This window comes from Panthera leo, chromosome A1, assembly GCF_018350215.1.
Source record: "Panthera leo isolate Ple1 chromosome A1, P.leo_Ple1_pat1.1, whole genome shotgun sequence".
In the NCBI taxonomy this organism is placed as follows: Eukaryota; Metazoa; Chordata; class Mammalia; order Carnivora; family Felidae; genus Panthera; species Panthera leo.
The window spans coordinates 88,119,556-88,136,418 of NC_056679.1; the positions used below are offsets into that span (position 1 = coordinate 88,119,556).

General features: G+C 42.6%; 1 protein-coding gene across 1 annotated transcript in view; it reads right to left on the reverse strand.

Annotated features, from left to right (window-relative positions):
* The window catches only part of OBSCN (obscurin, cytoskeletal calmodulin and titin-interacting RhoGEF), a 159,294-nt gene that overhangs the window by 113,661 nt on the left and 28,770 nt on the right, over window positions 1-16,863 (reverse strand). Inside the window, exons 8-9 of the mRNA XM_042931633.1 lie at window positions 13,326-13,601; window positions 9,649-9,924 (exon numbers count right to left, since the gene is read on the reverse strand). Of these exons, the coding sequence (XP_042787567.1) occupies window positions 9,649-9,924; window positions 13,326-13,601 (552 nt within the window). The remainder of the gene's footprint in view (window positions 1-9,648; window positions 9,925-13,325; window positions 13,602-16,863) is intronic.

The following is a 16,863-nucleotide window of genomic DNA, read 5'->3' on the forward strand; positions in this document are numbered from 1 at the left end:
GTGTCTCCTATAAACTCCTCATGTGTTCTGTAACTTCACTTTCTGAAGCAAGAAAGAGAACTGTCATACAGCGTGTTAAGAATTTTATGGCATGACTGATGCTGAGTTTTATCAAACACATTTTCTGAATTTATGACATAAAAATTTAACCAAACACTTTTATTCTGTGTTGAGATAATCACACCGTTTTTCACTTAGTTTCTTAATGTCAGGCTTTACATTGATCTAACGTTCAACCAAATTTGCAATCCTGGACAATGACTTCCATCACCGTGTGGTACTCTCTTGCTATATTGTTGAATTAATTTTGCTAATATTTCATTTATGATTTTGGTTTTTGATATCCCCAATAGGTTGGTCTGTAATTTAATTCTTCCTACTTTTCTTGTAAGATTTTGGTACCACTGTTACATTTGCTATTGTGAGAAGTAAGGGAGATGATTCGTTTTCATCATGATGATTCAAATAAAATCTGTGCTGTCCATTTGACAGTAGGTTTACAATCTAGAGAAAATATGTTCGACCCCCTCCCAACAATGGAGTCCCAAACTTTACTTCCTGGTTCTTCTTCCTGTCTCTGTTTCAGGGACTTATTTTCATGGGATTTGCAATGAGCTTGCACCAAAGGACAAAGAGAGAAGGTGAACAAATGTGAGAGGTCCCAGGATTCACCTCAACCTGCAGGGTCCAAGTCCTCCTGTGGGTGAGGACTTAACTGGCTCATCCCAGTTAGGGTGGCCTTTCCATGGGAGGGCTCCTGGCCTCTGTGGTATCTGTGGAGCTAAAGACTTTTTATCTTTGGAGAAAGAAGTGATGCTGGGGAAAGGGTAAAAGGCAGCACCGCGGTGACCCATAACTCTGTACATGTGATGAGGGAGTATAAAGCAGGCTAATGGCAAAGTATAAGCTAGCACCCACCCACCCCCAGGTGGAATGTGTGGTATTGCTCGGACACTCTTGGCTGCCCAAGAACAAAGGAAAGGGGTTTAAGTGCTGGCCCCCATGATGTGGGGAAACTACAGCAAATGAAAAATGAAATTCCCTTCCTGCCTAAAGCCCGTTGACAAGTCCTTGACACAGGCAAAGTGACCTCCCTCTAGGAGCTCAGCTGCCTCAATGATGACACTTTGTTGGGGGCAAAAGAGAATCTTGGCTGAACATTATCCCCAACCTCAAGGATCCTGTAAGTCTATTTCCTTTATCTCAAATGCCCCAAGATATATGCTGGCAATCATGCTCCAAGCTTATGGCCCCCAATGGACATCTGAAGGGTCTCATGCTGAGGTTTTACTAAATGGTAATAAATGGCATTTTCCTCACAACAGCTACCCTTTCAAGGTCCTGGAAACCTTGCCTCCAAAATTCCTTAGAGACTTACTCTATCCCTGACACCTTCCCAGCCTGAGGGTATAGAATGAGTTACCCCATCATGACCCCGGTGCAGTTCTTCCTGCCCATGGGTCCTGTCCCCGTACTGTAATAAAATCAACTTTTTGCACCAAAGACGTATTCAAGAATTCTTTCTTGGTCTTCAGCTCCTGACCCCATGAACCCTTACCATCATCCCAAAACCTCATCACCCAGACCAAGGTAGGAAAATTTGACTACAAGTACTGCCTTGGGACAGGAAATCCTTAGAAGCTGAGTGTGTATGACTGAGACGTACCCTAGATATGAAGACAATGCAGAGTCTAGATCTGCAGTCCCATTCTCCTATGAAGGAAATGGCTGGAGACAGACAAAGTGGGTTCTGGAGAGTGCAGGAAACCTCCATTAATGGGGGGATCAAGCACCCCAGGGAAGCTCAGGAGCAGGAACCAGCCTTTTCAAGGATGGGGAACAAAAATTCTAGGCCTAGGGGTAAGGAAAGAGACCCAGAAATAGGTGGGGTCTCTTCAGCTTCCCCCAGATAGTCACTGGGGCGAATGTTATAGTACTGGGAGGGTGCTCCTTATACAGGGAACAAGGACAAACATAAAATGATCAAATTCTGCTGCTTTGTTTGGACAAGAGACACAGTTAAAGGGCCCTCTGTTTTTTGGCCTCAGTTTGTCTCAGAGAAAGACTGGGTCTGCCAGGCTCTAGTCCTTTATGTGAATGACAAAGTTCCAGTACACTGTAGGTGAGGGAATATGCTCTCTGCTGTCTACCAAGAACTCTTCTATGTTTCCTCTTAACACAAAAAAGGAAAGTACTAGGAATCTCTAAAGGAGAAGCCTTGGGACGCCCTCTCTTGTACTCCTCCTCCTTATAATCCCCAGGTCAACCCACAGGAGCGGGTAAGAGGGAACAAAACAGAGAATTTGGGTGGACAGGAGGAACCTTATGCCTTACTGGTTTGTATCCAAACCTCAGGAGGGAACCGAAAAAATGTAAAAAGCACATAGAGAACTTCCTTCTTCCCTCTGGGAGCTCTTCATTCCCCCAAAAAAGATTTCCTTAAAACAACTGGGTGAAATAGTTTGCAGGAAGCAGTTTCCTATTCCAATAGAAGGGAAAAAAAAGTCTCCAGCCAGTGATCGCAGATCTTATCAAGGATAGATTGCTGGAGCCCTAAGTTATTTCCATTAAGGAAGGTCCTTTTAAAGGGGACAAGGAGAGATTGGTTTTGTCAATGCCCACCACCACCAGTACTGAGGTGAGGAATTTCAAGAAGGAAATGAAACCACTGTTTGAAGATCCACTAGGTTTGGCAGATCAGGTTGATTAGTTTTGCAGACCTAATATTTATTCCTGGGCTAGGCTGATGTCTATCATGAATATCCTATTTACCGGAGAGCAAAGAGAAATGATCAGGAGAGGTCGATCAGTTTGGGGGACGTAATATTTATTCCTGGGCTGAGCTGATGTCTATCATGAATATCCTATTTACCAGAGAGCAAAGAGGAATGATCAGAAGAGCTGCGGGGCGCCTGGGTGGCGCAGTCGGTTAAGCGTCCGACTTCAGCCAGGTCACGATCTCGCGGTCCGTGAGTTCGAGCCCCGCGTCAGGCTCTGGGCTGATGGCTCAGAGCCTGGAGCCTGTTTCTGATTCTGTGTCTCCCTCTCTCTCTGACCCTCCCCCGTTCATGCTCTGTCTCTCTCTGTCCCAAAAATAAATAAAAAACGTTGAAAAAAAAATTTAAAAAAAAAAAAAAAGAAGAGCTGCAATGTCTGTTTGGTGGAGAGAGCACCCACCTGGCCAGGAGTTCAGCCAGCGGAACAGAAGTTTCCTAACCTAGATCCTGGTTGGGACAATGATGATCTTGGGCACAGAGTTAGGAGGAAGCAGAAATTAAGAAAACCAATCATCAGAGGGATCAGGGGATCAGCTCCAAGATCTCAGAGTATCATCAAGGAATTTTAAATATATATATATATGTTTTATTTATTTTTGAGAGAAAGAAAGACAGAGTGCAAGCTGGGAGGGTCAGAGAGAGAGGGAGACACAGAATCCGAAGCAGGCTCCAGGCTCTGAGCTGTCAGCACAGAGCCCAATGCAGAGCTCAAACCCAGAAACCATGAGATTGTGACCTGAGCTGAAGTCAGACGCTTAACCAACTGAGCCACACAGGTGCCCCTTAAGGCTTTTGAGATACAGAAAGAGAAGGAGGAAACCCCAACTGCTTGCTTACAGAGGCTTAAGGATCAAATGAGGAAATATTCAGGCCTTGATCTGGAGGACCCAGTGGGGCAGGGTCTCCTGAAGGTTAATTTTGTCTCCAGAAGTTGGCCTGATATTGCCAGAAAGTTATAGAAGGTGGATAGAGGAATTGCGCAGGGAGGCACAAAAGGTATTTGTAAAGAGGGATGAAAAGAAGCAACAACAGAAAGCAAAAATTATGGTGACTACTGTGGAGAAGATGATTGAAAGGGAAGGAGGAAATAGAGATTCCCCCAGGGGGGAAATGAGGGATCATAGGGAACAAAGTAAAACGAGAGGAATGCGAGAAGGAGAAGAAAGGAAATGTTATAAATGCAGACCGCCTGGCCACTTTAAAAGGGAGTGTCCTCTATGGAAGAAGGAAGAGGAACTGACCCCCTTATGGCTCTGGAAGAAGAAGATAAAGGGGGTCAGGGGTTCCCCTTTGCTAGACTCCAGCAGCAGTCCTTGATACATTCAAAGGTGGGACCCAAGGGAGAAGATACAACCTTCTTGTTTGACACCGAAGCTGCCCATTCCTCCCTAACATTTAAGCCACAGGGGACAAAATTCTCACCAGAAAAACTTTTGGTTTCAGGAATAAAAGGAGAAAAATTTCAGGTTTGTATATATGAAACCATGACTGTAAGAACTGAGACTGAGGAAACAGAGGTGTCTTTCCTGTCCATTCCTGAAGCAGGAGTCGACCCCCTAGGCAGAGACCTCACTATAGAGCTGGGTTTGGATATAGGGATAGAGAGGAGCCAAATTAAAGTTCTCATAGCTTACCTCATAGAGGAAGAAGAAAGTAAGATACATCCAGAGATATGGGTCAAAGAGAGAAACAGAAGAGGGCTTCAAATTCTCCCAGTGAAGATTTGCTTAAAACAACCAGGTGAAACAGTGTGCAGGAAGCAGTCTCTTATTCCAATAGAAGGAACAAAAAGACTCCAGCCAGTGACCACGGGTCTTATCAAGGATGGGTTGCTAGAACCCTGTATTTACCCATACAATACTCTGGAACTCCCAGTATGAAATCCAGATGGGTCCTACCAGTTGGTGCAAGACCTGGGAGCAGTAAACCAGATAGTTTGAACCCAATACCCTACAGTCCCTAATCCCTATACCCCCCTCAGTAAAATTCCTTATGGGCATAAATGGTTTAGCGTAGTAGATTTGAAGGATGACTTTTGGGCATGTCCACTAGACCCAGAGAGCAGAGATCTCTTTGCCTTTGAATGGGAGAATCCTGTAAGCAGGAGAAAGCAACAATACCACTGGACAGTATTGCCACAGGGCTTTACTGAGGCCTCCAATTTGTTTAGTCGAATGTGGAATCTATAATAAAAATGTCCCCCCACCTCCGCCAGACACTCAACTCTTTCAATATGTAGATGAATTCCTGATTTCAAGGGAAAGTGAGCTGAAGTTTCCAAGGCCACAATAGGTTTGCTTAACTTCCTAGCAGGGTTGTCTGCCTATGAGCTTCTTGATAGGCTACTTTATTTAGGGAGGGCATTGGACTTGGACTTACCCACCCTGGAAACTAAAGGTCAGTTCCTCAGAGATATGTACTGGCCACATCCTCTGTTCTATCTTCCCTTAGGGTAAAAGGGCTCTCACACAGACCCTGACACTTGAATTCATGGCCCATCACTTTCAACTGGGGGATCAGGCATTAATCAAATGTTGGAAAGAGGAAAATACTCCAACCTAGCTGGCAAGGCCCCTATGAAGTTCTTGTAACCACTGAAACTGTTGTATTGACTGCGGAAAGGGGATGGACTCATTACACTCAGGTCAAGGGGCCAGTAACGCGGACTCTAGACAGTAAGGTGAAGGGACGATGGGAGGTATATAAGACAACCAAGGACCCCTTAAAATTACCCTTAAGAAAGGAAGTTCAGAGTGTACAATAAAGGTTAGAATCTGGCCTTGCAACTGGGGAATACTATGGCTTGGGTAGGCAACCACCAGAGGATGAGAAAATTCCAAAAAGGAAGTGCCTCAAGCCTATCCCATTAGCTTAGTAATTAATGTAACTAGAACTGAATCCCCTCAAACTTTGAAATTTGATGCCTGCCTCAACCTATCATGTGGGAATTTAGAAAAACAGAGGTGGCTATCACAGGCAGATAAATATCTTTGTATTGATACCTTTGATCTTTACAGTCATCTGGACCTCAAACCTTGTTTGGGAGTTGGGACTTGGCATCGTAGACTACTCAGATTCAGGAATGGACGGCCAAACCCATGGACACTTTAACAGTTAAAATACATCCATCTAAGGGTGTCCCACTGAAAAATTGCCAGAACTTAAAGTGTGACCCCATGCTTCTAACCATTAACAGCCCCCTCACTGCAGATCAGGACCCAAGGGCAGCACCTGGAACATATGGATTAGGAGTAGATGTTACAAGAATTTAAGAACTTAAGGGACTACTGTCCCTTAAGCCAGTTGATAACCTCATCTGTAGTATGCCTCAACCAACCACAGATCCAAGGGGGTATTTAATTTCTCCCACTAATGATCCAAAGAAGATAAGCAAAGTTGAAATCAAAGACCTGACACAAACCCTTAAGATCTAGACCGGATACGGAGATGTTAATGCGTGGGTGTAATGTGTTTACTTCTCTGTGCAGATGTTTAACAAAAGCAATTGTTATGTTTGTGGTGCAGAAAGGCCACAGGGGCAAATTGTTCCATTTCCCTCTGGATGGGATACAGACCCTGCAGGAATGAGTTGCATGATGGCTCTCCATCAGTCACGGATGTTTGGGGAAATGAGACCTGCAAGATCCTGTCATTGCTCTTTCATGCACTACAAATGTCAGACCCAAGGGCCATCCCCTCTTCCTTCATAGGGACAAGGAATCACTCCTCCTGTCTCTCAAGAGTAGGGAAACAATTCAACAAACCTGTGGGATATTGGCTGACCCACGTGCACATCCTAAATGCCACTGGTGAACAGAGCCACAACTATTCTAACTTGAACATCCCATGAGCAGATGTTTGGTGGTACTTTGGGAAGAGGAGCCTACTTAACCGGTTTCTGCCCAATTGGAGTGGAACTTGTGCATTAGTCCAAATGGCCATTTCATTCACTTTGGCATTCCATCAAACCGATAAAGACAGTGACATTCACCACAGAAACCAGAGGGCTTTACAGTGATATTTTTATTCCAATGTGTACATTGGTGCAATAGGAGTCCTATAGGGGTGTCTCCAATGAACTTAAGGACAGGAATCAGATAGCTGCTGGATTTCAGTCCTCACTTTTCTGGTGGTTTACCATTGATAAGAATGTGGACTGGATTAATCACATCTGCTAAAATCAGCAAAGGTCTATCAATTTCACTAGGGCTGCACTCCAAGGAGTAGCCAGTAAGTTAGATGCTACCACTCGAATGGCATGGGAGAATAGGATAGCCTTAGACATGATGCTAGCAGAGAAAGAGGGAGTCTTTCTTTTGTGTTATGTTAGGAGACCAGTGCTGTACCTTTCTCCCCAACATTGCTGCAGACGGCACCATCACCAAAGCTTTGCAGGGACTACCAACTCTAGCCAATGAACTAGCATAAAACTCAGGGAGTAGTGACTTGTTTAGTGACTGGTTAGAAGTATGCTTTAGTAAATGGAAAGGAATGGTTGCTTTGATTCTAAACTCTTTGGACAATGAGTCCAAAGACTCATTGTTATTAATGAACAAATGTTTGTGCTTATGCCCAAAATGACCTATTATTATTGAAAGATAAACCTTACTACGAGGAGGAGAGCCAACACCTACTAAACATGTTTGAGTGAGAGCTCAAAAATGAAGGAAATATAAATGAAAATGGAATCAACTTAGAAAAGAAGAGGTGGGATTGTGAGAAGTAAGGGAGATGATTCATTTTTGAATACCAAATAAAAGCCATTGTGTCTAGTTAACAATAGATTTACAACTTATTGGAAATATGTATGTACCCCACACACACAGTGGAGTCCCAAACCCTTAGACTCTTCACTTCCTGGCTCTTCTTCCCCTCTCCGTTTGGTAGACTTTGCAATGAACACGCGCCAAAGAACAAAGGGAGGAGGGGCTGAAAGTCTCTGCGTCACCTTAGGGAATGTACAGTTGTTCCAATGAGACTACTTTTTGCCTTCCATGGGCACAAGCAATGTCTGGGTAAGACTGTAATCTCCGCAGTGCTCAGCCAATGAGGAACCACGGGAGGGACTTGCGTGCTAAGAGGTAAATTGCTGTAACTGCCCTGAGTGTGCCTATCCATCAGACACTGCTCTTGCAAGAACATCGCTCAAAGCCTTGTTTCACTGTGCTCCAAGTCTCTGTGTCCCTCCTTTGATTGAGTTGGTGGGCTTATTTCTCACACTACCTAAAATGAGTTATGAAATATATCTTGTTTTTATATTCCCCAGAACAATTATTTCCTCAAGCATAGAATAACCATTTTAAAGAATATTGAACATAGTTTACCAGAGAACTACTTGACTTCAAAGATTTTGTATTATTGGTTCCACTTATTTAAAAGTCATGAAACTATTTGAGATTTCTGTATCTTTTTGTGTCCATTCTCACAATTTATTAGGAATTAGCCAAATTGTCACAACTTTTCAAATTTATTACCATAAAATATTTTGTCATATTGTCTTAAAATAAGATTTCACAGACACCTAAATGGGATTTGGGGTGCCTACCCCCACCCATGGATCATTATATGCTGATAAAATTCCAAACTGTTATGTTCTGGCAACTAGGAGTCAGAGTAGGATGGGAGCCCACCCCTATTTGGTATCAAGATTCTCTCTTTTTTTAATGTTTATTTATTTTTGAGAGAGAGACAGAGACAGAGAGAGACAGAGTATGAACAGGGGAGGGGCAGATTGAGAGGGAGACACAGAATCTGGGCCAGCCTCAGGCTCCGAGCTATCAGCGCAGAGCCCGACAATGGGCTGGAACTCAGGAACTGCGAGATCATGACCTGAGCCAAAGTTGGATGCTTAACCCACTGAGCCATCCAAGCGCCCCAAGGTTCTCTTAACAAAGGAAAAAAATTTTGATTTTTTCCACTTTATGTACCAGTCCAGCAGATGCAGATACACACAAAACATTAGGAAAATGCTACAAAATAAATGCTGCTTTCCTGGTCAGGCTGCTACTGTGGGAACACCTCAGTGACAAAGCACACTGAGTGCCAGGAGTTACCTGCTCCTTCCCATTTCTAAGTTTACAAATGCAACCAGAAGGGTAAATCTGACACTGAGAGTGTATCTCCAACCTGGAGAGAAGGGCAAAGTGAGGTTTTCTTGAAAACAATAATCCTAAATGTCACAGGTGAGTATCTACAAATCATCCATTCTTCCTTCCCTTTGCACAGCAGACATTGTCACAAAACATGCACCTACATTTTGTCACACACAGGTAACAGCGAGCTTCTCTATCAGTGAAAAAGAAAGAAGAGTGTCCCAGACACTTCAAGTGTGATAATCTAAGGTTCACTCTTGATATCTCAATTCCAAGTATGATTGTGTGGCCAGAATCTCCCCTAATCTAGGCCCAAGTGAATTGAAACACCTCTCATTGACAAAAACTGGTCAGAGCTACTGATGGGTGGCATGGGTAGTTGTCAAAACATATAATGGAGAAAATGTGCCATATCCAAGGGTGAGAGATACCTGGTTGACCTCGAGCCCAAGCACAAGATGGAACTAGAATCCTGGACACCAAGGAACACCAGAAAGAGCAGGGCAGGTGCTAGGAATGTGACTGAGCATTGTTGCACCAAATTGCCATTCCAGATTACAGAAACAGCCCCTTTCCTTTCCATGCATACCCTTCCCATGAGGCCTCCCTTGACCCAAAACTGATGTGAAAAAAGGAGATGAAAACAGCATATGGACAAATGGTAGACATGAAGAGATTAGGTCTAAAGGAAAAGGACACAAAAGTCCATCCGGGTGTAATCCTGGATGGTCCCATCATCACCTTCCATCAAGGCTAGAGTATTACCCCCAAGTACTGACCTGTAACGTCCAGGCAGAAGGACACCTTCTCTCCCCTGGCCTCGCAGCTGTACTCCCCAGCATCTGCTCTCCCTGCTTGCTGCACCACCAGCTTCCTGCTGCAACCCTTGGCCTCCACACGCACTCTGGAGCTTGCACTCAGCTTCTTCCCATCCTTGTACCACATCACCTCCGTCTTGTCCTGGGCCACCTCGCAGCTCAATGTGGCACTGGCCCCTGCCTTGGCCTGAACCTCACTGCATGCCGGCTGCTCCTTGGCAAACACAGCTGCAAGCTCTGGGGACAGAGTCACCTTGTAAGTCAGGAAGGCAGCTCTGGTAAGAGGAGCCCGAATGGTGAGCTAGGGGGTCAGAAACTTCTCCAGGTTCTGCACCAGCTGTAAGGCCTGGAGAAGCCCCCTGCCTTTCCTAGAAATGGGTAACCACTATCTATACATTCTATCACTGTTCCATGTTGCTGCTGCAGGTGTGGACACTGGAGACATCCCTCTGCACAAGCTCCTCTAGGAGAGGATCTGTGGGGTCGTGATACATGCACACCCCAGCCTTCTCAGATGATGCAGAGTCTTTCCACAGGACTGTCAAGAAGGGAGTTCCCACTCTTGCCTCCCCTGTGTTGTCAACTGTTGGCAACTTGGTGGGACTGAAGTTGTCCTCCCTGTGGTCCCATTACTGATAAAGCGATGCACATTTTATGATGTTTTTGGCCATTAGCGTTTCCTCTTTATGATGTCACTGTTCAAGATTTGCCCCATTTTCAATACCACTGTATGTTTCTCTTATATTCATTTTCAGGAGCTCTTTGTTAATTAAATTTTTTTAATATGTATTTATTTTTGAGAGAAAGAGACGGAGTGTGAGCAGGGGAGGAGCAGAGAGGGAGACACAGAATCCGAAGCAGGCTCTAGGCCCCGAGTTGTCAGCACAGAGCTTGATGTGGGGCTCGAACTCATAGAACCGTGAGATCATGACCTGAGCCAAAGTCAGACTGTCAACTGACTGAGCCACCCAGGCACCCCAAGCTCTTTGTTACTTTAAATGCTAAAGGGTTTGGTCATTAAATGTCTTATTAAAATTCTCTCCATCTGTGTGTCTTGCATTTTCCCTTCTTCATGGTGTCTTCTGATCAAAGTTCTTAATACAGACAAACATATCAACTTGTCCTTTGTGATTAACCCATTTATTAAGTCTTTTGTTACATTTATGTCACTAAATAGTCTGCATTACCTGCTAAGAGCTAATTGTTTTACCTTTTACACTCAGGTCTCTACCCACCTGGAGTTGATGTGTGTGTGTGTGTGTGTGTGTGTGTGTGTGTGTGTGTGTGTGTGGTCTGTTCTGTATATTGCTTTTTTTTTTAAGTTTTAATTTTTCCAAGTCTCTTATTAAAGTCTAATCATTAATCTTTTGGATTTTCTGAAATTGATATTATCTGTAAATTCCACGTTTGTCCCCATATTTTATACCTTTGTCTTATTTTCCTCCTTATTGTACTGCCCATTGTTGGACAGAAAGCCTCCTTACCTTGTTTCCAATCACAAAGTCAGGTCTCTTTCATTTTAAGGGTGATTCTAGCTGGTATTTCCTGTAGTACTGTTTTCCAAATTAAGGAAGAAACCCTTTATCTATAGTCAGTAAATAATTTTATATTACGAGATTATGTTAAATTTTATCAAACATTTTTATTCAGCATTTATCGAGATAACCACAACATTTTTCTCTTTCAATCTGTTAATATCATGCACTGTTTTGCTTTTTTAATGTTTCTAATGTTAAAGCAACCAGACATTCTTGGACTACGACTTCAATCATAGCGTATTGCCTGCTTCATGTGTCGGATTACTTGGTTGACTAATATCTTGTTTAAGATTTTAGCTTCGATATTCATAAGATACTGACCTGTAATTTTTTAATGTTTATTTATTTTGAGAGAGAGAGACAGAGTATGCACAGGGGAGGGGCAGAGAGAGGGAGACACAGAATCTGAAGCAGGCTCCAGGCTCTGAGCTGTCAGCACAGAGCACAATGCTGGGCTCAAACCCACAAACCGTAAGATCATGACCTGAGCTGAAGTCGGACATTTAACCGACTGAGCCACCCAGGTCTCCCTTTAATTTTTTAAATGTTTATTTATTTTTGAGAGAGAGAGAGAGAGAGAGAGAGAGAGAGAGAGAGAGAGAGAGAAGATGGGCAGACAGGGAGACACAGAATCCCAAGCATTGGCCTGTAATTTCAACTCTACATGTTTTCCTTGTAAGATTTCAACATCAATATTATGTATCTACATCTACATAAGATGAGTTGGAGAGTGTATACCCTTTTTCTGTTGTCTAGAAGAATCTCCATGAAAATGTAATAATGTCTTTCCAGAAATATTTGGTATAACTAATCAGTAGATCCACTGAACATAGACTCTTTCTATGAAATATATTTTTTTTTATATTTCTGGATCCATTTCTTTAAAAGTTATAGGACTGTTTCAGTTTTCTATTTCTCCTCATGTCATTTTTGATATAGTTTTCTATCAAATTTTAAAACTTTTAAAATGTTTAGTATGAAGTAAGTTTTCAAGTCCTCTTCAAATAACGTTTCACAAAGATAACTAGCATGTTTCTCTGTATCTATATACACACACAAACCACTGAATACAAATACAATACCACACTGTTTTGTGGTGGCACCTAGAAGTCAAATGTCAGACCTTTACTGAACATTAAGACTCTCCTAACAAAAACAAAACAAAAGACCCTCTTAACAAAATAAAATGAATACATTTCTCAACCTTCTCTACGAACCAGCCAAGAAAGCACAAATACACACTAATCACTACATAATGCAACAAAATAAATACTGGTCCACCAGTCAGTCTGCCATTACAGTAACTTGTCTTTAACAAGATGTGCTGATACAGCTTAAGCTATTTATTCCTATTTCCAAATTTATACATCAGACTCCAAGAGGAATTCTGACAAAGAATGTTTTAACTGAACACAAAAGATATGCTTTAAAAGGAATATCCTGTACATCAGAGGTACATATCACAAGCACATATCTACCGATCTCTGCTTTTGTATACTTTGCACAGACATTGCAACATGGAATGGATCTAGATGCTACAGCACACAGGTGCAGAAAGAGCTTTTCTACACATGTGCAAGGAAGGAAGAGATTCACAGAACGTCTAAACTTTGATAATCCACAGTCAGTCGGAGGTATTTACAAGTATGGATGGGTAGTTGAAATATCCTCCTATCCTTGGTCAGTGAGATCCAAACATCTGGCTTGTGATAACCTGCCTGTGATTCTGAGTGAACAAACCTGATAGCTGGCAGAACATCCAATAGGAGGAAATTTACAAGAGGCACTTGGTCTAATTCAGACCCAAATGCTAAGTAGATTCAGAGCTCCAGGACACAAAGAAATTGGGTAGGTTCTAGGAATATATAACTAAGCATCGGTGTTCTAAACACCACTGAAGATGGACACAAGTGGTCCCCTTCATTCTTACACACCTGTCCAACCCAGCCACCCTTGACCCTACCATGGGAGGAAAAACAGGAAGGTAGGAGGATGTGAGATGGAAGAGCACTGATGGTGAGAACTCTAGGGATGATCTGCGCTCAAAGTCAGTCCCATTCTCTCAAACAAGGCTAATTCACTACCCTAAAGATTACTGACCTGTGACATCCAGGTGGAAGGACACCTTCTGGCCCCCGGCCTCACAGCTGTACTCCCCGGCATCCGCCTTCCCTGCCTGCTGCACCACCAGCCGCCTGCTGCAGCCCTTGGCCTCCATGCACACTTTGGAGCTGGCACTCAGCTTCTTCCCGTCCTTGTACCACGTCACCTCTGTCTTGTCCTGGGCCACCTCGCAGCTCAGTGTGGCACTGGTCCCCGCCTTGGCCTGCACCTCACTGCATGCTGGCTGCTCCTTGGCAAACACAGCTGAGGGCTCTGGGGACAGGGAAGGACACACGAAGTCAAAAAGTAATTCAAGATGTAGCACGGGGGAAAGAAGAACTAAATGGGGAGGTGGTAGAATCTTATCCAGGCTCTGCACCAGCTGTGTGGCCTGGAGAAGCCTCACCACCTTCTCAGCAACAACTAACACAATTTATTTATACATTCCACCACTGCTCCACGTGGGCTGTTCCAGGTGGGGACCATACATTCCATCACTGCTCCTCCTGGGCTGTTCCAGGTGGGGACCATATATTCTATCCCTGTTCCATGCGAGGACTCTGAGAGACTTTCCTATGCACACACTTTTCTAGGTGAGGAGATGTTGGGTCATGATGTGTGCACACTTCAACTTTCCCAGATGATACAGAGTCTTGCACATGAATGTGCAAAGAGCATGTCACCCACAGTGCAAGACAGTCCCTGAACCTCCACACTGTCACCTACTCTGTGTTGTCAACTCTTGGCAACTGTGGGCAGTGGAGCTCTACCTCCCAGGGCTGTCTCTTACCTGGTCCTGATGATTCACAAAGTGAATTACCTTTTCCAGTGTTTTTGGTTATTAGTGTTTGCTCTTTTGCTAAAGGCTTTTGCCCAATTTTCAATAGCATTGTCTGTCCTCTCTATGCTTGCTTTTAGGATCTTTTTATATATATGAAGGCATATCTTTGGTGATTATGTGTGCTGTAAATATCCTCCACATCTGTGTGGCTTGTCTTTGCTGTCTTCTGATGATTCGACATTTTTAGGTTAATGTCCTCATATATTTCATATTTGTTTCATTGTGGTTAGTGCACTTGTGTTCTGTTCTAAGCAATCATTCCTAAGCTTGAAGCAATTAAAAACATCTACATTACCACCTGAGAGTATATGGTTTCACTTCTGCTCTGAGGAGAACACCAGGGGTTGACTGTGAGTGGTATGAGTTACTAGTCCAATCCTTTTTCCATATGGTTAAATGGTCCTAGCACCATTTGTTTAAAACAATGCTGTCTCTACTTCGTACACAGTTCCACATTAAACACACACACACAGAGGGGGAGGGGATGGAGTCATCAGTTCCTGCATGGGTCTGTCTCAGAGATCACTATTCTGGTTCTTTGGTCAGTGTATCTTTCCTGGCATCAAGACACCATTCTCAATCACTCTATCTGTAATATTTCTGATACCTGGTCCAGCAAATGCTCACCCTTTGCTCTACTTCAAGAGGTATATTGTCTGTGTGTGGCCTTGATGATCTGTTTGTCAATTTTCAAAGTCCCCACCACTACCACCACCAAAAATGACCATTTGGTTGGATGTTCATTAGTATCAGGTATGCCTGTTTCTTCCATGGTTTTCTATCCATTTATTTCCATCTCTTGACTGTCTCTCAATAACATGTAATAATTTACCCTCACAGAGCCACCCAGCATCTCTTTATCAAACTAGGAATTAGAAACATGATAGTCTTGATGCTCTTATAACTCTTAAATTTTCGTTTTCAAAGTGTCTCTTGGCAGCACAGATACAAGAGTTTTCTCAATATTGACTTTTTACACAGTAATCTTTGTCAACTTTCTAGGTCAAATAATTTATCTTTTGGATATATCATATTATCCATAAATTCTATTTTTGTTTTTTTCAAACTTCCTTTGACTTTATTTGCCCCCTAACTATGCTGCATAGCATTGGATAAAAGTGATAGCGGTTAGCTTCCTTGGGTAGTTCCCTGTCTCACAGATCACTCTGTGTGATTAGCTGGTTTTTCTGCAGCATCATTTATAAACTGAAAAAAGAACCATTCTATTTATAATTGGCTAAGAATTCTATGTCATGAATTGATGTGAACTTTATCAAACACTTCTTCTGGATTTATGATGTTAAATTTTATCAACTACTATATTCTGCATTTATGGAGTAATCACTTCATTCTTTTTCATTCAGTCTGTTAATGCCATGCATTATACTGATCTGCTAATATTTCCAGTTTAAAAAGCCTTGAACTCCTAGACTATGACCTTCATCATGGTGTATTATCTTTTAAATACTTTGCTAATTTATTTTCCTAATGCTTTGTTTAAGATTTTGACCTTGAAAATCCATAACAGACTGACCTGTAATTTGAATTTTTCATCCTTTGCTTTTCAGAGTTTGGTTATCAACATTATACTGTCTCTGTGAAGTAAATCATAAATAGCTTCCTCTTCTCTTTTCTAGAAAAATCTCCAGGAATAGGCACTAACTTCTTTCCAGAACATTTCACATAATCTACCAGTGAGAAAGTGCACATGGTGTGAGATTATTTACTACATCTCTATTTGTTTAAAACATTCTAGGACTATTTGAGGTGTTGAAATCTTCTTGTGTCACTTTTATCTGGTTTTCTAAGAATTTGGTCAATTTGTCAAACCTTTTCATACGTATTACCCTAAAATAATTTGTAATATCATCTGAAAATAACACTAAAAAAAGACACATGGTAGATTTTTTGTATCTGCATACACCAACAAATAATTTTCTGCAGATACAATACCAAACAGTCAGGTGGTGGCACCTAGAAGCCAACGTAGGACTGCAGCCCATTTTTATTTGCCATTAAGACTCATAAGGAGTGGTGCCTGGGTGGCTAAGTTGGTTAAGCATCTGACTTTGGCTCAGGTCATGATCCCATGGTTCATGAGTTTGAGCCCCGTGTCGGGCTCTGTGCTGACAGCTCAGAGCTGGAGCCTGCTTCAGATTCTGTGTCTCCCTCTCTCTCTCTCTGCCCCTTCCCTGCTCTCTCTCTCTCTCTCTCTCTCTCTCAAAAAAAAAAAATAAATAAAAACATTTTTAAAAATTTTTAAAAGACTCATAAGGAAAGGAAAATACATTTAGTTCTGACCCTTTTCTGTGAACCAGCCAGAAATGGACAGACACACAAGTCTCTAGAAAATGGTATGCAATGCTGCTTTACCAGACAGCAGCTGTTAAAGACCTCGTCTTTAACAAAGTGTTCTTGTGTAAGATAAGCCACTTATTTTTTTCCATTTCTAAATTGATGAATCATACCCCAAGGGGAATTCTGACACAGAATGTTCTAAGAGAGGGGAAGCAAGATTTGCTTCAAAAAGAGAATCCAGACTTCACATGTGTCTATCACATATCTGTCAGCCCTCTGCTCTCAGTTTGCTTTGTGCAGACATTGCACAGAACAGGGATCTAGACTTTGCTAGATCCGTGTCCATGTGCAAGGTAACTTCCGTGTCCATGTGCAAGGAGGAAAGGGTGTCCCAGA